The sequence below is a fragment of the Carettochelys insculpta genome, chromosome 10 (genome assembly GCF_033958435.1).
Source record: "Carettochelys insculpta isolate YL-2023 chromosome 10, ASM3395843v1, whole genome shotgun sequence".
NCBI classification, from domain to species: domain Eukaryota; kingdom Metazoa; phylum Chordata; order Testudines; family Carettochelyidae; genus Carettochelys; species Carettochelys insculpta.
Genome location: NC_134146.1, coordinates 46,426,152 through 46,449,254, shown reverse-complemented (window position 1 = coordinate 46,449,254; position 23,103 = coordinate 46,426,152). Strand labels below are relative to the sequence as shown.

The 23,103-nt window shown below is 49.1% G+C and overlaps 1 protein-coding gene across 1 annotated transcript in view; it reads left to right on the top strand.

Annotated features, from left to right (window-relative positions):
• Positions 1 to 942: 942 nt before the first annotated feature.
• The window catches only part of VWA5B2 (von Willebrand factor A domain containing 5B2), a 42,550-nt gene continuing 20,389 nt past the window's right edge, over positions 943 to 23,103 (top strand). The window contains exons 1-7 of the mRNA XM_075004139.1: positions 943 to 1,081; positions 2,429 to 2,590; positions 8,663 to 8,882; positions 9,538 to 9,692; positions 13,647 to 13,778; positions 14,325 to 14,449; positions 14,701 to 14,877. Coding sequence (XP_074860240.1) covers positions 943 to 1,081; positions 2,429 to 2,590; positions 8,663 to 8,882; positions 9,538 to 9,692; positions 13,647 to 13,778; positions 14,325 to 14,449; positions 14,701 to 14,877 — 1,110 coding nt within the window. The remainder of the gene's footprint in view (positions 1,082 to 2,428; positions 2,591 to 8,662; positions 8,883 to 9,537; positions 9,693 to 13,646; positions 13,779 to 14,324; positions 14,450 to 14,700; positions 14,878 to 23,103) is intronic.

Sequence of the window (23,103 nt, the reverse complement as noted above, 5' to 3'; positions counted from 1 at the left end):
GGAAACTGATGAGGCACTGCCATGCCTGGCTCCCATCTCCCTCTCCCCCCCGGCTGAGCAGGAGCCTGGAAAGTGACCTGGTGCTGCTGTGCCTGGTGCAAGGCTCACAGGGGCCTGGAGGAGGAGGGAGGGGTCTCCCTTCCCCAACTTACATGATTTTGAGTCACCCAGGGTTGCAAGGAACGCAACCCCTGTGTAACTCAGAGAGTTACTGAACACTAAAGTAAAGCAAGATTAGATATTAAGAAACAAACCTAAATGTATGCAAAGTACTTTATCTACCAAAACCAGTGGTACTGTCCGCTGTAAACTCATGCTGTATTTTCTGTATTTGTTTATGTTTACTCTCAATGTACTGTACTTAGGGAAAACATTACTACTACTTACTTATGGTTAAAATCCTGGTTATTTGAGAGTTCCGGACGATAGAATGCTGGATATGAAAGAGTTTACTCTGACAAGAACTGATTGGAACTGAGATGTAAGGAGAAGTGGGGACAAAACGAGTTTTAAGGATCTCCCCAGACACTAGTGCTGGACGATAGTGGAATTGTCCAGGGTAATAGAGAAAGGGGCCAGACGAGGGAGTTAGAGAGAAAAGATGGGAAGGTTCAAAGCATTATAGAAAGCATCAAAGCAAAGCATCATGGAAGCTCAAGAAGTGGGGTGGAGGGGTGGGGAGGAACTGAGGAAGGAAGAATATTGTAAAATCACTAGCTTCATTGTGCAATACTCTAATCTTGTGGCTGACTTATTACCCCCACTTCATTACCGTCTGGGCTGAAAACCCCAACAGTGAGTCTGTGGAAGACTTCTGAACCTCCGCTGATAAAGACAGCATTCAGCGGCTCGCCTTCTTGCCTGCAGACGTCAGTGCTCGTGTTTTTTCACCTTCTCTCCATAGCCCCGGCCGGCAGGACCTGGTAGCTGTGCCTAGTGACCATGCCAGGCTTATATTCTCTAGCTACGTGGACAGCTCTCCCTCTGAAGAGCTCATGCATAAAGGCTTGTGCAAATGGGTACTCCCTGGGAGTCACTGCTCACCTCACTTACATCAACTCAGAGGAGGATCCTGTGGAAGGTAAGATGCCTCTGTGTAGCGCTAATGAATAAATTGTGCTTACTTAACTAGCAGCTTGCTGGGATATTGAAGCAGATCTAGCCTGTCTTGGAGTGAAGCAGTGCTGCCACTCCTGTGGAAGTGCTACCGGTCTCTGCACCTCCTCTATCTGTTCATCCTTGGTCTCTCGAACTCTTGCTTCTACTTCTTGAGCTAAAGGAGGAGACTCCCTAGAACAGTCAGTATAGGGAACTGACACACATACAGACAAGCCCAGCATGTTCCAGTAGGAGGCAGTGGAATATACATGCTTGAACCCGGACATAAATGCTGGATTGGCAGAAGGGTTTTTCCCAAACCCAGCACAGCCTATGAATTAGAAGAGGTGGAAACGCTGGGCTTTCCTTCTCCCTAACTCTATTATAGGTGAATGTGGGCTCGTTGGCATCCAGCAGGTTCTGATCCAGTCACCTGTCAGCAAGGTGACAGGTAGCCAGGTTGTTGTCCATTTAAATGGCTAAGTAACCTCTTGTGCATTAAGCAGATACTAAAATGGATCTGGAGCAATTCTCTACCTGCCTCACTGCATCCTGAAGGTTAAAAGTCCCTTGTCAGAGGATTGGCTGGCTCAGAGGGGACTGGAAGTGGGATACAAAACCTTGCTTCACTAAGTCAGCTGCTCCATTCTGGCCTTGTTGGGAATAGTGACAAGAAGTCATTTCAGTGTGACTGTGTAGTGAAACATAGAGTTATACATATGTCACAGAGCTGGATGGGGTCTGGAGAGGTCACCAAGGCCAGTCCTCTGCCCTCACAGCAGGAACTATCACCATCCCTGACAGTTTTTTTTTTTAAATCTAACCTGTCCCAGGCCCCCTCAAAGGCTGAGCTCACAACCCTGGGTTGACAAGGCCAATACTCTAGCCACTGAGCTATCCTTCCCCCCAGTGGCCTAGGTGAAGCGAGTTAGCGAATCTCAATGCATTTTCCAGAAGCCAGCGCCTGCCATCAGGTTTGACACCCTTGCTGAGTGCCTCAGCGGAGACGCCATGGGCTAAATAAACAAACCAGGTCTGAACTCTTCCCTGCACCAGGAGGGGCAGAGATAAGACATGTTAGGAGGTTTGAACCATGGGGAAGCACATGGTATAGTTGCCTGTGCTGGAGCTGAGCTGAGAATACGTGGAGATGGATGTTCTCCAGGACCTAGGACCAGCAGCAGAATTTACGCTGAAGAGCGAATACCTCACATAGTGCAGAGTGGCAGTATTGAGGCTGAAGTTCTAACCTGTTCTGAGTCGGGCCGGTTTCTGTCTGGTGGCACCTGAGGTTTCAGCCTCAGAATTCTTTCTCCACTGCCCTCTGTAGGAGTGTTCGTCTATCCCCTGGAGGAGTCTGAGGTAGTAGTGGGTTTTGAAGCTGCGACAGGAAGCAGACGCGTCACCTTCCAGATCCAGAATCGACACCGAGCAGAGGACTGCTGTGCTGACTGCAGCCCCAGTTTGGGCCAGCCATTGCTCTGCCCCGGTGGTAAGTAGGGTGGGTGATGAGATGTCATCTTGCCATATTATGCCAAGAACATAGCAATGGCTATGGTAGGTTAAGGGTCCGTCTAGCCCAATCTCCTGTCTTCAAGCAATGGCCAATGCCAGGTGCCCCAGAGGGAATGAGCACAACAGGGAATCATCAAGTGATCCCTCCCCGGCTGCCCATTCCCAGCCCTGACAAACAGAGGTGAGGGACACCATTCCTGCCCATCCTGGCTCATAGCCATTGATGGACCTAACCTCTATGAACTTCTCTAGCTCTTTTTTGAACCCTGTTACAGTCTTGGACTTTACAACATCCTCTGGCGAGGAGTTCCACAGGTTGACTATGCACTGCATGAAGCAGTACTTTGTTTTAAAGCTGCTGCCTATTACAGTAAAAGCTGTATTGTCTGCCACCCAGAGAGCCCTCAGATTCAGGTAACCTGCCTGCCTGCTGGGACTGGCTGCTGGGAGGCTGGTTGCCCAGCAGGGGCTGGCTGCCACAGTTTCTGCAGGGCCAGCTGCCATGGCCAGTTGCCTGTCTGGGGCCAGTTGCTGCAGCTGCTATGAGGCCTGTTGCCCAGCCAGGACTGGCTTCACCAGGGTCCTCTGACCTGCTGGAGCCAGCTGCAGTGGCTGCTGCAGGTCTGACTGGCTGGGTGGGGCTGGCTGTCACAAATGCTGCAGCTTCTGCGTGGCTGGCTGGCTGCTGCAGCTTCCACAGGACTGGCTGACTAGCCAGGGCCAGCTGCCCACTGCCCTGCCAGAAGGCAGAGCCGGGCTACTGATGGCCCCCGCTTGAATAACTGGTACTTTTTATTATCTGTCACCCCTGGGTCTTGTACTGTAATTTCACTTGGTGGTGCCAAGTTCTTGCATTATGGGGAGGAGTGTATAACTCTTCATTCACTCTTTCCACACCTGTCACGACTTTATAGACCTCTATCATATCCCCCCTTAGTTGTCTCTTTTCCAAGCTGAAAAGTCCCACTCTTATTGATTGCTCCTCATATGGCAGCTGTTCCAAACCCCTAGTCATTTTTGTTGCCCTTTTCTGAACTTATTCTAATGCCAAGGTAACTTTTTTTTGAGATGAGGCGATCACATTTGTGTGCAGTTTTCAAAGGTGTGGCTAAAGCAATGTTGAAGCCAAGGACTGGTCAGATCAAATAAGCACAGATGGAATCCAAGAGATTTCCGAGGGGTGCGAAATTCCATGTAGCTTTTAAGGTTGTCTTTGCACTTCTGGGTGTTAGTTGGGTCTGGGGATCCTCACCTCCCCTAGACAGGCGATTCCCAGAGCAAAGCTGACACACCTGGAATCAAGAGGTGCTGGGAGTCTGCCAGAAACTCCACTCCTGAGTTCAACCAATAAAGTTTGGAGAAGCAACATGTGACTTTCCCAGTGCTGCCAAGGGAACTGAAGCACTAAATCCTTTGAGGTGTGTCCAGGAAAAAGGAAAATGACTCCTCTTCCAGTCATGGCAGGCACTGAGGTAAGAGCTGTCCTACCTGGGTGTAGGAGGAATGATGAGGCATAAGAGTTCTTTGAAGTAAACTCTTCCTCCTCCCTGACTCCCCTGTCCCATTGTTAGACAGTCTGCAATTTCAGGTTGATCCCTTTGATTCCAGCATCCCAGTGCCAGCTGGCTTGTCCGTGGATGAGAGATGATTCTTCTGAAAGCATTGTGCTGGGCCAGGCTGTGTCTGACAAAGTGATAGTTCTCGTCCTCACTAACATTTAATTGCTTTCCTTTAGCTTTTGAGTCTGATCCCCAGAAACCACTCTGCGACTCCGCGTTGCTCCTGTGAGCACCACCTTTGAGCGAGCTGAATGTGCCACCAGTTCCAGCTGCCTTGACATCCTCTTATATCTCGTGCAAGCCTGCTTCTGTCCTCCCCTTGCCAATGAAATTGCTCTGACGTAGCTTGTTAGTTACCTTCAGGGTCTCCTCTCTTTTCCCCTCCTCTGTCTTCTGCTCTTCATAATAATCAGTCACTAGTGCTTCTTTCTGCAGGACATCTGATTCTCACTTTAGTCCTACTGCTCCTCTTATCTCTGTGTACTCCGTCAGTGTCTCCCCTAGCGGCTTCTTCCCCCCTATGTTAATTGACATCCCTCAAGATTAGGGCAATGTTCTCATTCCCCTTCTCTTCTGCCTTTGTACTTTTTCCTTGGGTGATCTCACCTGTTCCAATCATTTCCACTGCTGTCTCTTTGCCAGAGATTCCCAAGTTTAACTCTGCATCCCCAACATCACTGCCTCTGGCTCATCTCATACCTGCAGTTGTCCCTCCTGGATATATCCCATTGCCAATACAGTACTTCATTCTGAAAATTTAGTTCTATATTTCTGGTTGCCCAAATATCCTCTAGATGTGGAGCTTGAGGGAGGCTATGTTTGAATGTGAATTCTATGTATTTCCCTGCAGCCACCCCCCTCCTTTTGCAGCTATGAAGTCGTCATTCTGTGGCAGCATCCTCAGTTCCCTTCTGTTTGTCTGCTGCTCCCCACCATTCAGAGTAAAAACATCCTTTCAGTGCCTGCTCTCTAATATCGCTAAAATCCATCCCTGACTCTCCATTCCCCACCAGAACCTGCTCTTTGTCATCTCCTGCCATGATTGCATTCGTCTCCTCTCCTCTGGCCTCCCAGATTCTCCCTTCTTCTCCATCCCTAACACTGAAGCTGACATCCATTTTCCTTTCCTGACCACTCCACTCCTCTGATTGAACTCCTTCATTTGGCTGCTTCTCCCCTTCCTTATCAGTTTGGCATAAGCTGTTGCAAATAGTATATTGCTTGTGCATGTGCATTCTGGGCTCTTTGCACTGATGAGCACACTAGGCATGGTATTGGTAGTTATCCCTGTGTGCAGCTTGCTCTCATCCAGCCCATTATCTTTTGACAAGTATTGGCGATGTAATGTGGGGCAAAAAGGAGCTACGCAATGGCCAATGGGCATAAAGGGTCAATTTCCCAATATGCAGTGGTCTCCATCCCATAATGTTATCTGTATTCCGTAATTTTCAAGCCTTTTTTAAAAAAATCCCATGAACCTCTGGGGCTCTTATAGGCCACCATCTCTGACATAAGGATGGAACTTGCCCAGCTCTGCACTATTTTCATGAACATTGTAAGCACAGGATGCCTGAGCCTCCAGTATTTGCAAAGCTGTAAGAAGAATGGAATCTGTGGGAAATATTGCAATTTCTTGATGGACAAAAAATTGCTGTGGGACATAATGAAAACCAAATAAAAGCTGTAGGAGGTGTTCACAGAGCAGCTGCAGATGGCAGAGAGCCACTTTTGGGCATGAAGAGCGAGCACTGACTGGTGGAAATGCATCATAATGCAGGTTGGGGCAAGGATCAGTGACCGCAGAATTTTTGAGTGTGCAAGGCCACATTTGTGGATCTGGATGCCACGTTTGCCCCAGACCCTGTTCAGGGTTACCAGAATGGAGCTGCAATAAGAGTGTAGAGAGGAGTGCCAATCACAGGCTGGAAACTTATTCTGGATTGCTACTGGTCTGCTGTAAATAATTTTGGAAATGGAAAATGCACTGGGCTATTGTCTTGCACCTGTACAGGGCCATTAATTGTTTCCTGCTACACAGGCTGTTACTCTTGGCAGTTTACAGGATGTAGTGGATTGATGAGGAGAAATGGGATTTCTGAACGGGCAGGGACTGATAGACACCATGCATCTTCCTATTTAGGCACTAGAGCATCTTGCTACAGAGTAAATCAGCTCAAATGATTACTTGTCTATCAGAACAACAAGAAGTCCTGTGGCACCTTATAGACTAACAGATATTTTGGAGCATAAGCTTTCGTGGGCAAAGACCCGCTTCATCAGATGCATACTGATACTTGTCTATGGTCATGCAAGCACTGGTGGATCATTGAAGATGCTTCATTGGCATTAATGTACATTGGTCAGGGAAGATGCAATTTTTAAGGACATGGGACTGTTCAGAAACTTACTTGTAGCTAGTTTCTTTCCCGACCAATGGATTACTGGTAATGCTGAAATGCCTGTAGTGATCCTCAGAGATCCAGCCCACTCCTTGTCTTTTGGCTCATGAAGCCCCACACCAGGCATCTCAGCATCACCAAGAAAAGACTTAACTATCTGTTCTGCATGTTCAAAATGACATTTGAACGTGCTTTTGGCAGACTGAAGGGATGCTGCTGCTGTTTACTCACAGGGTTAGATCTCGGTGAAAAAAATCCCAGTGAGTAAAGCTGCCTTCTGTGTCTTGCACAATATCTGTGAAACAAAAGGGGAAAAGTAGCAGCTGGGGTGGCAGTGGAGTGGGTGTCCGCTGAGTTTGAACAGCCACATGCAAGGGCTGTGAGAGGATCTCAAAGCGGGCTTTGTGGCTCAGAGAGACTGTGCAGGAGCACTTTAACAGGAATGAATTGCCGTGTATCGCGCTCTGCCTCATCCTGCTGTCTTGGAGCTTGTTTGGAATTATGTGGTTCTTGGCATATCTTCGACTGTACCTTGGTATATCTTTGACTCTAACGCTGTCAATGAATCTAATAGTTTTGCACTCCTCACTGTCCATGTGTGATTATTAAACTGTGTGTGACTGATCTGTGAGTTATGTCACATTGTAAAGTAGTTAGTCAATAGGTGCTTTCAGAATTGCTAGGCAGTCTGCAACATGTTAAGAATTAATAAAAATTGACTATTTTCCAAACAATATAATTTTACTCAGTAGAAAAACCAGTACAAAGAAAACTGGTGCAATTTAAAAGCAAATATGTTGAAAACTTAATAAATTAAAGGAACCAAACTTCAAAAGGGGAAGGAACATTCATGTCCTACCTGCATGCATTGACCTACTCATACAGCAACTGTGGCCTTCACAGGTCAGTATATGTGAAGCTGTCATTGTTGTCCATGGTGTCCCCTGGGGTAAAGTGGAGGGAGAGGGATGCACCCCTCATGCAGAATGTTGTGTAGAATGGTGCGCGTGTGTGTATGTGTGTGTAGAGGTGTAATGGAGTGTGACGGTTTGACTCACTACTGCAATGCCTCCTGCTGGCTATTTGGGGAATTAGGTCTATTACATCTCACCACTGTCACTTCTGCTCTAAGATCCATGTCATTCCCAGGATTGTGACATCCTCTTCCGGACACAGCCCCGAGGCTGTGCCACATTCAAATCTCCCCTCTTCCAGGGGCCTGGCAGTCCACTGTCTAGCCACTTCCTCCTCAGTAGTGAGTGGTGACAAAGGGGTATGTTTGATGTGGGCCCACCCACTATTCCAGGTCCTGTCCCACAATGCCCAACAGGAACTGCACTGGTCACTATTGTGTATTCCACTGTCCCTCCTCACCCTTAAAGCCTTGTGAATTTTTGAAGTGCCTTTTCCTCATTGTCCAGCTTGGGAAGCACAACTAGCAGTTCTCCTCTGTTGGGCACAGCTGCCCAGCTGACCCTGCTGGCTATGCGCTCCGGATGCACCCTGGCTCGGAGGAGAAAGGAAGTGTTGGATCTCCTGCAGCTGTGGAGAGAAGACACTGTGCATGCCCAGCTCTGGACCAGCCATAGAAACAATAACGACCTGGGCGATCAGTGTCGGGCACTGTGGAGCATCTACTGCGGAGTAATGCAGTGTTTGCACTCACACTGTGTTGACCTTGGCACATTGACGACGGCTGAGTGCCACTCAGGGAGGTGGGGTTACTGCATCACTGTTATGGGGCACTTAATAGTGGTGAGAGACAGATGCAGGTGTCGACACCCACACAACTCAGACAATGCAAGGTGGCTTACGTCAGCGTTCCTTTCCAATGCGATCAGACCTGCACACTCCTCGGGGCAAGGACTGTGCCTTGTTATGTCTGCACACTGCTGAGCGCACTGGTAGCACTTCATGTATAATGAATAATAATTCCGCTTTCCTCACTGTTCCAGCTTGAGACAGTCCAGGGCTGAGGACCTGATCCCCCATCCTGGTGCTCGTCCGTCATTGTGAACACCAGTTCAATGTTCTAAATGCTCGTCCTGTGGAAACTGCCAGCAGACTCCCTCTTGTTCCTTTCCTGCCCAGGTCATCTGATCCTCGATGAAGATGTAGCGCGTTCCACCTTCATCCTCAGCACAGGCCCCATTGGGCCCTCAGAAATCCTGACTGTGGTCTTCAGCAGCACCCAGGAGCTGTCAACCCTGCCAGATGGTTCACTCCACATCACCTTTCCCTCCATTCTCACGCCCCTCGTGGTGTCCATCCCAGACAGTGCGAGTGAGCCGGGAGGCTTGTGTGACGACAGGTTGGCCCTATGGTGATTTTCATGGCTTTCTCGGAGTCTATGCCATAGCGGGGGTTGTGGAGGTTATGGTGGGGAAAGAAAGCAAAGGAGCTCCAGGGGAGTGGGGGATAAGGAGCAGAGGGGTGGCTCTGTGGTCATCTCAGCTCTGAGGAGATTCCCAGAGCACCTTACCTTCACCGAACCTGGACACTCATGAACCTGAGTCGCACACCAAGGGGTTTGCCCAGGTCTCCCCAGTTGTGGATTCCCACATTCTCCGGCTGCCCTTGTCCCCAGCTGTGTGTTCACTGCTGCGGCAAAGCTGGAATTACTTGACAGTTAAATGCAGGTGGACATGGGGATTCAGGAAGATGCTTCATGTTCCCCCAATGAACTGTGGATCTGGCCTGAGGTGCTAATGGAGTCCCTGTGAACTCCCTGTGATACCCATGTGTGCACTGAAGTTGGATGCACATTCCAGGGTATCACCAGAGGAGCCTGTTAATCTTCCAGCCACTGGGATGCCAAGGAGAGCATGGCAAAAGCACACCACACGGAGTCAAGGGGTCCCTGCAGGCTGCTCAGTGCTGCCAAGGTTAAGGTTCCCCAGCAGGCCATGGCCGCCCCTAGCAATTGCTTTGCAGTCCACTAATGACTGACTTGCCTTTTGTTTCAGTCCCACTAGCTGCTTTGGAGCTACTGGCCTGCGCAGTGAACAGTCATTCATCATGCCTCCTGAGAGCACAGACATCTTCAGGGGCCAGGTCTACAACCCCTATCCCTATGAATTCTCCTTTGAGCTGCTGGTCAAGGGGCCCTGCTTGCTGGCAGGTACGAGGGTGACGTTACTCAGCTTATTTTTCTTCTCTTTTTTGGGGGGTCCTCAGTGCTCCTGGAAGTGAAGGGCCAATAGAGCTAGACAGAATGTAGGAAACAACTGGTCAGGCCTCCCCCGACAGCCCATCTAGCATTCCTCAATCCCCTCTGCAGTTCCCTTGGCTGCTCCAGCCCTGGCATTGTCGAGACATTCCGCTCACTTCACAGCCTGCTCTCCTGACCACCAGAGCCTGTTATTCCAGCTGTCAGCTCCTTAGATCCAGAGCTTATGGATCCTACCCGTTATCTAGCAAGGCTCAAACAGGGGTTGCAGAATGTGGCAAAGGCCCAAAATTAAGAACACAAAAAGTTACCATTACATTGCACTTATGGGATTCTTTCCCTTAGTGTACGTGGCTCTCTCTGTTTATTCAGATTCATGGGTCTGTTTCTGATGGAAACGGTTTCCAGCAATTAAAGCTAGGGGGAGACCCTGAATTTGTGCGGAATGTAGATAACTTCGGAGCTAAAATAGAGACATCCCATAAAACAAAGGCTATTTGATGATGCACCCCATTCCTACAGGTAAGTATGAGAGGGGGAGCCGTGTTAGTTTGTATCCTCAAAAGTAACGAGAAGTCCTGTGGCACGTTATAGACTTAACAGACTTTTAGTCTGTAAGGTGCCACAGGACTTCTCGTTGTCATTCCTGCAGATATTTCCTTTGGGTATTTAAGTGAAAAGCTATGTTTTGTCTCTCTGTTCAATCCCTTTGCTAAGCCTCCTCCTCTGGGTCTCCTTCTGTGACCCTCATTTCCGCTCTAGACCATGAACAATAAAACCAAAGGGTTGGGGGGCTGACCTAACAAGATGGGATCCCAGCATAGCCAAGGAATTTCTCACATGCTGGCCTGGTCCCTCTGACCCTCCCCAGTGTCCTTACCTGATGTTACCTCTCCGAGGGACATATCAGCTCTGATTAAGCTCCTCTAGACCGTGACTGGATGTTTGCCTATCAGTGCCAAGCTATGAACCAGTCACATTCTTGCTGTGGTCCAATGCACTCAACTTGAGCGAGGCAAAACCCATTCCCTCCTTTGCTGAATTTATGATCACAAAATTCCAACCCAGGCCACCTCCTCAGCGGACTCAGTGAAGACAAAATCACTCATAAATACCTCAGGCCAAAGAGCTACTGTCACTCTGTTATAGCCAGCTGGAATCGATTAACATCTCTGCCAGTCCCAGTGCCTTATAGCCGAAAGGGTCAGCTGAGGACCCCAACCACTTTGTTATGTAAGGACACCATTCATAACAGAAAGAGCTCTGGGGTGAGTCAGAGAAAGGAGGAAGGATCCAAGGGCATCAGAGCCAGCCCACTTACTCCTGTCCCCAAATGGGATATCAGGGATTTATGGGATAGCTGACTGAGACCAATCAACTCGCTTCACACGTGGTGGGGTCTTGTCCTCCACCGCCTGGACACAGAAGTAGAAGCTGAGCTCTTTATTTTAGCCAATACCCTCCTGTACTCAGAGAAAAGAAAGTGAGGAGCAGCTCTGGGGAAGGGGTGAGACTGCACTGAGGCTGGAGCATGTGCCTGAGAGGTTAGGGGAACCAGTCCCATTCACCTCAGCACAAGGTCCATCTGTCTCTCTGAGGTGCTCCACTCCAGCCTACCCAGGCATCAATCTGGGAAGAGCGTCGGCTGGTGCTCAGTGCGCCGTAGGCTCCTCTCTGGTAGGAGAGGGAGGTGCACCAGGAAGAGGAATGCCAAGGAGTCCCAGCCCCACTGGGAGCATCCCACAGTCCTTTCTAGACCTCAGAGAGGCTCTTCTCTGCCTCTCCAGATGTACTGAGTGGGGAGGGATATTGCTATACAGCACTGCTGTGACTATTCCACGGGGTGGTGACTAGCCAGTGGCAGGTTCAGTGGAGGCCACACTCAGGTGAGTGTGGGCTGGGGTGGGGTGAGGGTGAACAGGGAAGAATGCTCAAGGAAGGCCATGGCCGATTGGGATGGGCAGAGGTCTCGTAGTAGATAGCCTGTGGCTTTCTTCTATACTGCCCCCGCTGTGCACAGAACCACTTTCCTGATCCTTTCCATCTGCTTCCACCCTCTCCTCCTTCGAGCCCTTTCAAAACGTGCTGCCTCCTTCTGCAAGGCCTCCAAACCTTCACTGGCCCTCTTAGCAAATATGTTTAAATCCATGTTTTGTCCCTCTGTCCAATCTCTTTGCTAAGCCTGCTCCTCTGGGTCTCCATCTGTGATCCTCATTTCTGATCTAGCCCATGAACAACAGAACTAAAGGGCTGAGGGACGTTTTGTTTTCATTCATGCTGCCCAGGGAAAAATACATCATTTCTCAAGGCTGAAACGCAACAGTTTGTCTCCTTTTGTGTATGCACTGTGGTACAGTGTTTAATCACGTGATGACTAAAGCTTCATTCGTTCCGCTGAATGGACTGTGCTCAGGGAATGAAGTAGGAAGGTGGGTTGTGAATGAGCAGGGGACTGCGGGATGAGACAGGATGCTCTCATAGTTAAGGCAACTGAGTGTCACCTCAGAGAACTATATTCTGTCCCTACTTCTGCACCAGAGTTCCTGGGTGATTCTGGACAAGTCACTTAAATCATGCTTGGCCACTAATTGCATGGTACTCCTTTTTCTGGGTGCCCTGAATAAGACACCTGTGGCTAGATGCACAGGGTACTCACTATGGCAACCGCAGGCTGTTGGAGCCATGCTTTGTTGACATAAAGTGCTGGTACCCTGGAAAATCAGGCCAGGGTGTCTCACACTGGGCCCACAAATTCGTGAACATGTGACAATTTGGCCTTAATTGTTCTGTGCCTCAGTCCCCCATCTGTAAAATGGGCATGATAGCACCTATTTCCATAGGAGGGTTAGGAAGGTAATTTAAAGAAAGCTTGTGAAGGCTTCAGCCACAAAAGTGAGAGAATCATAAAAATGTTCAGGAGAGAATGAACCATTTTGAATTCAGGACTGGGCTTGAGCAGTTTGGAGTAAGTAAGGTCTGGGGCAACAAATAATGGGATAAAAATAATCAATAATATCTAATTTACTCAATAAGGCAGGGGTCCATTGGAAAAATTAGGAAGTGCTCATGCAATTAACGATTATGTCATAATGCATGTGCACTAGGGAGCTGAATTCAGATTGCGAAAGCCACTTGAGTTCTGTTGCCTCCTAACGGTTCAGTGCTTTTCTTTGCAACCTTTGTTTTCTTTGAACATAGGTTTTTTTGGGTGTAATCATAATCTATTTGCTGTTGCTCCAAATATCTCTGGATGTCTTCTGCAGGGCAGGAACAGCAGGGGCTGGAGTAGAGAACCAGTTTAAAATGCCACAAGTCTTTAAAAAAAAGAAGCACCCAGCTGCTGCAACAGGGACTTTGATTACATCTACACTGCAAAAACTTGCGTGCGCTAGTGAGTCAGAACTGCTATCTGCAGCCTTGAGCTGTGTGGACGTTGCCACTTGGCTGGAGCTTGGGCTCTGAAACCTATCGAGGGGGATGGATCTTACAGCCTGAGCTGCAGCTCAAGTGGCAAAATCTACGCTGCTATTTTTTTAGCAGTTTCACCTAAGCCCAAGTCTGTATTCAGGTTGTGAGACTCAGCACCACAGGTTAGACCTAGCGTCCTGCGATGGGGGCTGCATATAGAAGCACAATGATGCTCCAGAGCTAAGATTCAAGCCCACACGGTCTAGTGACATCTACCTGATATGGGTGCCTAAATCCCATTGGTAGTCAATTGAATTTTGTCTCCTAAATGACCTTTGACAATGAGATTTAGGCTCCTTAATTGGTCATGCATTACAAATCAGAGTACAGCTATGCCTGAATACCGTCAACCCCAACAGACCCTGGGCCTTCCCCACTACCTGTGCCAGCCCCTTAGTAATTGTAACTTCAGCTTCTTATTCTTCCTCTGCCCTGCAGGCTTGGAGAGCCCATCACATGCCCTACGGGCTGATGCAAACCCCTATGCCAGTTCTGCCTCCACCATTTGTGTCACCTTGGCAGAGGCCCACCAGTGTGACAGGACTCTGGAGATTATCTTGTACCCCTGCGGTAAGAGGCACACGTGAAGCCCTATTACACAAGGAGCATGCTTGTAACATGGGGCCCACAGCTAGGGTACCGAAAGCACTGCAGGGAAAGTTCAGCACTGGCTCTGGGAGCTCAAGGCCTCTCCTAACAGGAGCACCGGCAGCAGGAAATTCTTGGTTCCTGAGGTCCAAGACCCTTCCAGCTTGCTGTGCTATGGAGAAAGTAGCAGGCGTGCTAAGCATGGCAGAGCTCTCCTTTGCTTTATTCCCTGCCTCGCCTAGTGACAGGGAGGTGCCGCCAGTGGATTAAACCCCAGTTCTCTTATTAGAGACATATTTAGTATTTCAGAGGCATTTTCCATCTGGAACGATTCACAGTCCTCGAAGAGCTGCCTATGTCCGGGGCCCGTTGTGTTCTGCAGCCACTTCCTAAGGGAAGGGGCCTTTCATGGACACCGGTCTCCTTCCAACACCTCACTTCCCAACTGCTGGATCCTCGTGATTCCAGAGGTCTGCCAGTCATCCAGGGCTATTGGGCGGGAGCACTGACTTCTCTGATGTTTTTCAGAGCCCCACCACCCTCACCTGGTCATCGAGGCAGGTACCATGACCTACCAGGAGTATGAAGCGCACATCAGGAGACGTCGGGATTACACACGAATCGCCAAGAAGGACAGTGATGGGGAGAGACAAGTGAGCAGCCCTGGAGGGTCTTTGGCAGGGTGGACCTGGAGGGGGGTGTGCCACGGCCAGTTGGAGGACTGGAATGACAGATGTCTCCACCAGTGACAGGACTGGAATGGGAGAAGGTCCAGGAGAGGTCTGAGGCTCAGCACATACAGTTACCCTCGGGCAACAATGCGTGAGGCTCAGCCGGAAGTTCCTCGGGCAGGGCGAAGTCAGGCTTGAGGAACCCAGCTCTCTCCTGTCTCTCGTGCTCACAGGTGGCCTTTGTCCAGAAGCGGTTCCACAAAGACATCTTCCACAACCCCGTCCTAATGCTGAACTTCTGCCCTGAGGTGGGCAGCATGCCCACCGACCTCCAGACCGTCACCCGGGAAATCCTCTTCCTCATCGACCAGAGTGACAGCATGAGCGGCCTCAACATCAGCAGGCTCAAGGTCAGGGGGAAAAGGGCCCAGCTCAGGTATGGGGGCATAATACCCACCTGGGGGAAGAAAGCCAGGAACAAGCAGTGCCCACGTGGGCTCTGAGCCCTCAGGTGAATCAGTGACCTGTCTCGAGCTTTTCCATTAGGGTTTAGATGAGAGGAAGGAGAGATTAGGTCCTGCAGAGCCCTCAGGCTTCTTTCCTCCTTATTAGTAGGACACAGAGACCATTAATTCCTTGACTGATCAGCTGCTTAACATGCCGGCTACCTTGATATCGAGTGCTGCTCCTGCTGCATCTGAGGCCAGCCCTGGTACTTACTAGCAATCCCAGGATTTGAATGTTGTGGGGAGGGGCTGGGTCATGCCATTTTCTTTGAAGAGGACAGACTGCAATTTGCTTCTCCACTGAGTCCACCAGAGCCTGAGTCTGCTGACCATCTGGCAGGGTGTAAGACCCCTCCTTTGCTCCTGATTTTGCCCATAGTAGGGCAGAGGGATATCTTGGAGGGGCAAGACTCAGTTATTTCTAAAAATGCTTTGTCCAGTGCAGAGAGACTTGAGAGACTAGACTGGAAGGAAGACAGACAGACATCACACAGAGGGGCCTTTATGAGAAACAGAAGGGAGGAGGTCGCTCAACAGTGCGCAGCATCAGTCCCTGCGACAGCGAAAAGACAAGGCAGCCTGAGGCTGTTAACAGGAAGGGCTTTTAGAGAAATGATAGGGGGAAGGGAGAGAGAGAGAGAGAGAGAGAGAGAGACCCATTAGGAAATGAAAAGGGGATGACACCAGTGCTGACTCAGATATGTGAGATTTGCTACCCAGGGAAAAAAAAAACTGAAGGAAGGAAATGAGGATGGAAGGGACACTCAGGGCCAAATCCATCTGTCTCCTCTGAGAGCCCCTGGACCTTGGAACCAGGAGGACTTTGCATTTTGTACGAACAGGTGTAGAAGCAGAGGGCCCCTGTAGTAGGTGTGTGAAGCTCTCTGCACAACACAGGAGTGGGGAGAGGGAAGTGGATCAGTCTGAGGTGTGACCAGGGGATCTGCTGATGTGTGGATCATCTCATCTCCTTTCTGTCCAGGGGGTGAGGCTACATAAATGCCCTGAATAGGCTACTATAAATAGCAACTGAACTGAAAGGTCTTTGCAGAATGGCCCTGCAGCTGCTCTGCCTCTTATGGAATGATTGCTTCACATCGGCCTTACACATCTGCACAGCCCAGTTATTCAGGAGGGAGTGGTTGCGTAGGGAATAGAGAAAATCTAGAAGTGTTGATAAAACAAGTGAGGGAGTACTTGGATAATGTGACCTTATAAGATCAGCCAGTCTGGATGGTCCAGACCCCAGCACACTAGGAGAATAAAATGACTAATCCATTTGATCATTGAATTATTTCTATACAGTCATGGAGAACTGGAAAGATGAGAGGACAGAAGAAAAATGTGATACCAGTCTTTAAAAAAAGCCAGGAGAGTAATCCTGGCTATTACTTGCCTGTATGTCTGACTTCTCCCCCCTGCTAGAATGATGGGATGTCCTCTGAGAGTACTGTTTATTGGGGAAAAGGACCATAAGCAATAAGTGGCAGTGGGAGGACTATACAGGATAAATTGCATCAAGCAACATTTGATTGCTTTTTCTAACAGAACAGCAGAATTAATGACTGGAAGGGTCACGACAGTTTTTAATTGAGAGAAGCTTCAGGAAAGAAAGCACTTGATTTTGCCCCATGAAATCTTGCTTGTAACATTAATTTTAATTGGCTTGGATAGGAACAACAGTGCCTGGGTTGAAAACTGGCTGAAAGACTAACAAAGGAGGCCTGAGAATGGCCCTGGGTATGGCGGTGAGGCAGTTTTCAGTGGGGATTGTAGGGGTTGTAGTCAGGACCTGAGTTAACTCATTAACAGTGAGAAGTCCTGTCGCACCTTAAGGACTTTTGAAAACGGGCTTGTGCCCACTGTAACGGGGTCAACTCATTGCCAGGGCATCTCCTGCTGGTCACGATAGGTATGAGCTCCATTTGTTGTGCTGCCTTTTGGCCAGCATCACGCCTATTGTCACTCTGCTGTCTCCACCCTCTGGCTCTGGATTCACATTGCTCCATGGACTGTGGCATCCTCTTTAGGACACTGCCCTCTGTAGTGCCCACCGCTCGGTTCCCACCGACTTCCGGAGGTATCAGCAGTCCTCCCTTGATACACCTACGCCATGGCCAACTGCAGCCCAGAAGTCTAGCCTCTTGCCTCAGGAGCAAGCTGCTGTGTGTCGGCCATGCTCCTTAGTGGCAAAGTGTGGTACAAGGAGGAAGGGAGGACCCAGGCCCAACTACTACCCTGGATCTTGGCCCAGGGACCCTTTGGCAGCAGCCTTGTCCTGCTCTCCTTCACTCCCCTTAGCTGCCCTCAGTATTCTCTGGGGCACTTCCCCTTGAGCCTAGCACCTTCTCAGCCTTTATGCCAATGTCCTCATCCGAAGAGGTATCAAGCAGGAGCTTCTCTCCAACTCCCCTGAGCCTGCCCAGCATGGCTCTGTCTAAGGTGGTTCTCCCTGGGAACCAGTGCTGTGCCAGTGGCATAGCCACAGGTGGGTCTGAATAGGGTGTGGGCCACCCAGTTATCCTCCAAGCCCACTCACGCCCTGTCCCAGCTCTGCTCAGCCGGTCTGGTGCTCTTGCTGGGGAGCAGGGTCAGGGTGTGCCGAGGCTTGCCCGGCTCCAGCAGAGGAGAGGGGTCTGGCTTCAGGCGCCTGCCCGGTGCTGCTGCTGAAGTCTAGGGTCACGGTGCAAAACTTGTCCTGCTCTGCCCATCTGTGCTCCAGCTGTAGAGCCTGCCCAGTGCTTTTGCTAGGGAGAGAGGTTGGGGTATGGTGGCTTGTAAGTCCCCAACCCTCATCTCCCAGCTGGACACCAGAGTGGGGCAAACCCCTGCGGCCTGACCATGGCAAGAGCACCAGGCTGGCAGAGTGGGCCAAGCACCCACAGCAGGACTCCCTCGTGCCTGCTGGAGCTGAGAGAACTCCACTGCCTGACCCTGCTCCCTGGTCGAGTGCTGGGCAGAGGGACAGCACACGTAGGGGTGCACTTTTCTTCACCCCCCATTCTTCCAGGTCTTCTACCCTATTCATCTATCACCCCCAGAGTGGTGGAGGGAGGGAAGTGGTGGCCCTAATAGCTCCTGCTCTAAATGAGAGCCCACCCACGTGTCCCAGTCTGTCTAAATCACTATCTTGCAACCTTGCTTGTCAGGCTCCAACTGCCCTCTGCTCTGCTGAGCAGCTCCTTATAAACAGGGCTGTCCTAGTAAGCTGCCCTCTGTTTGGCTTCCTATGAGCCTCCCCCTGATTGGAGGGGTTTAGCAAGCTCTCGCCAGCCTGGTTTTAACTTCTCCCTTGCCCCAGTGGGACAGCCACCACACTACACCCGCAGATCTATTAGTCTTTAAGGTGCCACAGGACTGCTCATTGTTTTTGCAGATGCAGATACAGACGAACAGGGCTACCCTGATGCCTGTTAAGTGATACTTGTCTTCAGTGGTGTTTGTAGTCCTGTTGTTCTCAGGATATTGAAGAGACCAGGTGGCAGGAGGTAGTATATTTAGTTGAACCAACTTCTGAAGGTGTTTCTGTAACTTTTGTTTTTTTACGGATAGGGTTGTTAGCCTTAAGCCAACCCCCTTTACCTCGGGGAGAGGTGATCCTAGTTTGTCTGGTCTCCATCCTTTGACCTGTCCAGTTTAGGTGACCCTTCCAAGAGCTGCAGTTCCCGTTGGGATATCTCTCCTGGTCCTTGAGACACACAAGCCACCTCCCCACAATGAGGAATGGACCAGAGAAACCTACAACTACGCAAGTCTTGGGAGGAGTTGACAATCCGCTTGGGCAGAGTATGAAGCGTGGTAAGGAGAGTTGAACGGAAAGTGTCCCGCAGATGGCTCTACGCTCACCCAGGACAACCACCCAGTTTGGTATGTGGAATGTTTGAACCATGTGTCAAGCGGGGAAGACAGCACAGATTGCAGCGGAGATGAAACAGTACAAACTTGCAGTTTGGGGCCTGTGTGAGACACAACCTGGGCAGCTATGCCTGGCAACAGGTGCACCCTTAATCCACTCAGGACATGAAGAAGAAGGCTCACCGCACGCAGAAGGCGTGGGCTTGACGTTATCAAGAGCGGCATCTGATGCTTTAATGGAGAGGACAGCAGTATCATCATGCGTCATCACAGCCAGATTCTACACCAACGTGCAGAAGGTGCAGTGTGATGCACCAACCGATGAAGCAGCTGAGGAACGTAGAACAGACTTCTATGAGAAACGACAAAGAGTGGTGAAGTAGAAAGCAAAGAAGGATGTGTTGATTTTGATGGGTGACTTCAGTGCGAAAATTGGAAGCATAACTACAGGCAGAGAACAGACTATGGGGAAGAAAAAGGCCTAGGAAACATGAATGAAAATGGAGAGTGCGTTAGTGACTTCCGTTCCTTCAGTGGCTGGGTGATAGGCGGCAGTGTTTTTCCACACAAAGGCCGTGTCTAAACTAGCCCCAAACTTCGAAATGGCCATGCAAATGGCCATGTTGAAGTTTACTAATGAAGCGCTGAAATGCATATTCAGCGCCTCATTAGCATGCGAGCGGCCGCGGCGCTTCGAAATTGAAGCGCCTCGCCGCTACGTGGCTCATCCCGACTGGGCTCCTTTTCGAAAGGACCCCGCCTACTTCGAAGTCCCCTTATTCCCATCTGCTCATAGGAATAAGGGGACTTCGAAGTAGGCGGGGTCCTTTCGAAAAGGAGCCCCGTCGGGACAAGCTGCGCGGCGGTGAGGCGCGTCAATTTTGAAGTGCCGCGGCTGCCCGCGTGCTAATGAAGCGCTGAATATGCATTTCAGCGCTTCATTAGTAGACTTCGAAATGGCCATTTGCATGGCCATTTCGAAGTTTGGGGCTAGTGTAGACATGGCCAAAAGGATCCATACGGCCACTTGGGTTTCACTGGACCATCTGTCAGAAAACCAGATTGAGCATGTTTGTATCAGCAGTTCTTTCAGAAGAGCGATGCAGGACGTGAGTGCTAAAAGAGGAGGAGGTGTAGGTTCAGACCACCATTTGGTCATGGTAAAACTCAAGTTCAAGCTCAAGAGGTACACCACAGAAGTGACCAAGTTGGGATTGAGATTCAACATGGAGCAGCTGAAGGATTTAGAGACGAGAGCTGGTTTCCAAGTGGAGCAGTCCAAGGGTTGGGCACTTCTGGCAAACCTCATCCCAAAAGATGCTGTTGTGGAGCAAATTTGGGAACCCACCAGAGCAGCCTGGAAAGGGACCTGCAATAAAATATTGGGAAAGGAGGACAAGGGGCCGCAAAGAATGGATCACAGCAGAAACTCTGAGAAAAGCGAAGGAACGAAAAGACAGAGAAACATCAGTCAACAGCAGCAAAACAAGAGCAACAGGCGGAAGCTCAGAGGCTGTATTCAGAAGCCAACAGAGAAGTTAAAAGGCTGTAAAATGGGACAAGAAGAACTTTTGTGGAAAACCTTCCACAACAACCTGAACAAGCTGCAGGACAGAAAAGCTTGAAAGAGCTCTAAGACATCACATGGAAGCTAACTGGGTCACGGCATACAGTGAATCAGCCAGTACAGGATAAGGAGAGGCATTTGCGAACAAACCAACTGAGCAGCTCAGTAGATGGAAGAAACGCTTTGAAAAGCTACTGAACCACCCTGGCCACGTGGAACCTCCTGAGTTACCACCTGTAAATATACCTCTGCAAATTAACAGCAGCAGACCTCAAAAGAAGAAATCAGAAAAGCCACTGCCCATCTGAAAAGCACCTGGTGCAGACAACAGCCCCACAAAATCAATCAAGGCAGGTAATGAGACATCAGTCAACGTGATGTATAATAAAAGAAAAAAGCAGTCAAGCAGCACTTTAAAGACTAACAAAATAATTTATTAGGTGATGACGAAAATTATTTTGTTAGTCTTTAAAGTGCTACTTGACTGCTTTTTTGTTTTGATAGAATACAGACTAACTTGGCTGTTTCTCTGTCACTATTAATGATGTGTAATCTGTTTGGGAAAATCTGGGACACTGAGAAGATCCCACAAGACTGGAAATGTGGCTACCATATGTTGAAGGAAAAGACTTTTCTGTGTTTAGGTGGCTAACAAACAGCTTTATTGAATTCAATAAGGCAACAGATGAGCCTAAATGGACGCCAGTAAAACCAGGTCCAGCAAGTCTGCTTGATGCAGCTAACTCTAGTATTTTATACCCTCACACAAACAAGTCCAGAGCCAGAAGCAATTAATTAGAGAAATATCAATCATTTTCAGAGAGAAAACCGTTATCAGCAAGGAGGAACAGGTACTAGGGAGTAAGAGCCCCAAATCCAAACAGTTCATTAATGCATTCCACTTAGCTCATCTTCCCTGCCATTCCCAAATAGGTGAGGAAAAGTTCAAACTCTTGTGTATGTGCAGAAATAAGAAACAAGAAATGGCTTCTATATAAGTTGGCTTCCACACATGTCAAGCTTCCAAAGACAGGCAACCTGAAGGAATGCAAGAACTCGAGGGGCATCATATTATTGTCTATTCCAGGAAAAGTGTTCAGTAGGATACTCTTGGAGAGGCTGAAGACAGAGATTGATAGACAGATCAGGGGAGAACAGGTCGGCTTCCAAAGCAAGAGATCTTGTACTGACCAAATAGCAACTCTCAAAGTGATCACAGAACAGTTGCTTGAGTGAAAATTCCCCCGTACATAACCGTCTTAGACTTTAAAAAACCGTTTGACAGCGTTGATAGACACTTTGTGGAAACTGCTGCAACACCCTGGCATCCCTTCCAAAATGATTAACTTGATTCATTCAATGTATGAACCCTCAACATACCAAGTGGTTCACAATGGTGTCTTGACAGAATCCTTCAGCATTCTGATGGGAGTGCGACAAGGGTGCCTGTTGTCACCTTTCCTGTTCTTAATCACAGGAGAACAGGTGGCCATCAACGAGGCATTCAGTGGACGCTTTTCAAACAGCTAGAGGACATTGATTCTGCTGACGGTGTCTCCTCCCTTTCACACAGATATGAAAGCATGGAAGAAAAGGTCATAATGCCAGACAAAGCAGCCGCAATGACTGGACTGGGCATTAAGAAGGGAAAGACCAGGACAATGAGGATCAACCAGTTCAACAACAACAGCGCACTGGGAGGGGATGACCAGGACGCAGTTCACCTAGTTGGGTGCAGAGATGGAGCAACAGATAAGGATATCAGTCCTAGGACAGGGAAAGCAACAGCTGCATTCAAGACTCTTCGTCCCATGTGGAGTTCACAAATAATACTTGCGAAGATGAAACTGCAGATCTTCAGCACAAATGTGAAGAGTGCGCTCTTGTGTGGATGTGAGACCTGGCGTACTAAAAAGTCTTCCAATTACAAGGTACAGACGTTCATAAACATCCTGCACAGCAAATGGCAAGACTGTCACAAATAAGGAGCTTTGGAACTGAACAGGACAAGAACTAATTGACTTTGAAATCAAAAGGAGAAAGTGGAGATGGCTTGACCATCATCCAGCATAGCCCAATCAAGCTCTTACGTGGAACCCACAAGAAAAATGCAAAAGAGGAAGACCTCGGACAACGGGGAGAAGATCTGCTGAGACTGAAGGACAACCAGGGTACTCCTGGAGTCAGCTAGAAGTTTTGTCCGAAGACAGAGTGAAGTGGAGGAGACTTGTAGATGACCAATGCTCCACTCAAAGTACAAGGGTTATGTAGTAGTAGTTTTGGTGAAAGAGAAAATTTTGAGTTTACACTGAGCTCCAACCAACAGAAGTGGGTCCAATGAAAGCTGTTACCTCGCCCACCTTGTCTCTCTGATAGTAGCACTTAGCATTTACATAGTGTTTCATCTAGTTAAGGTGCTGTATCAACATGAGCTAATTAATCCTCATCATCTTCCTGTAATGATCTGTAAGAGCAGTAAACAGCATGTTAATGAAGTTCACAGCTGACGCTGACTGAGGAGGTGATACAAGCACCAGAGAAGGGAGGAAGAGGATATAAAAAAACCTAAAGAGATTAGAAAAATGGGCTGGAAATAAACTGAGATTCATCATGGGGAAATGGAGCTATCCTACCTGGGGGGAGAGACTGAAACAGGTGCAGGATGTGATGGCCTTGTGTGGGAAATCCTGGAGTCCTTGCCCTGGGTC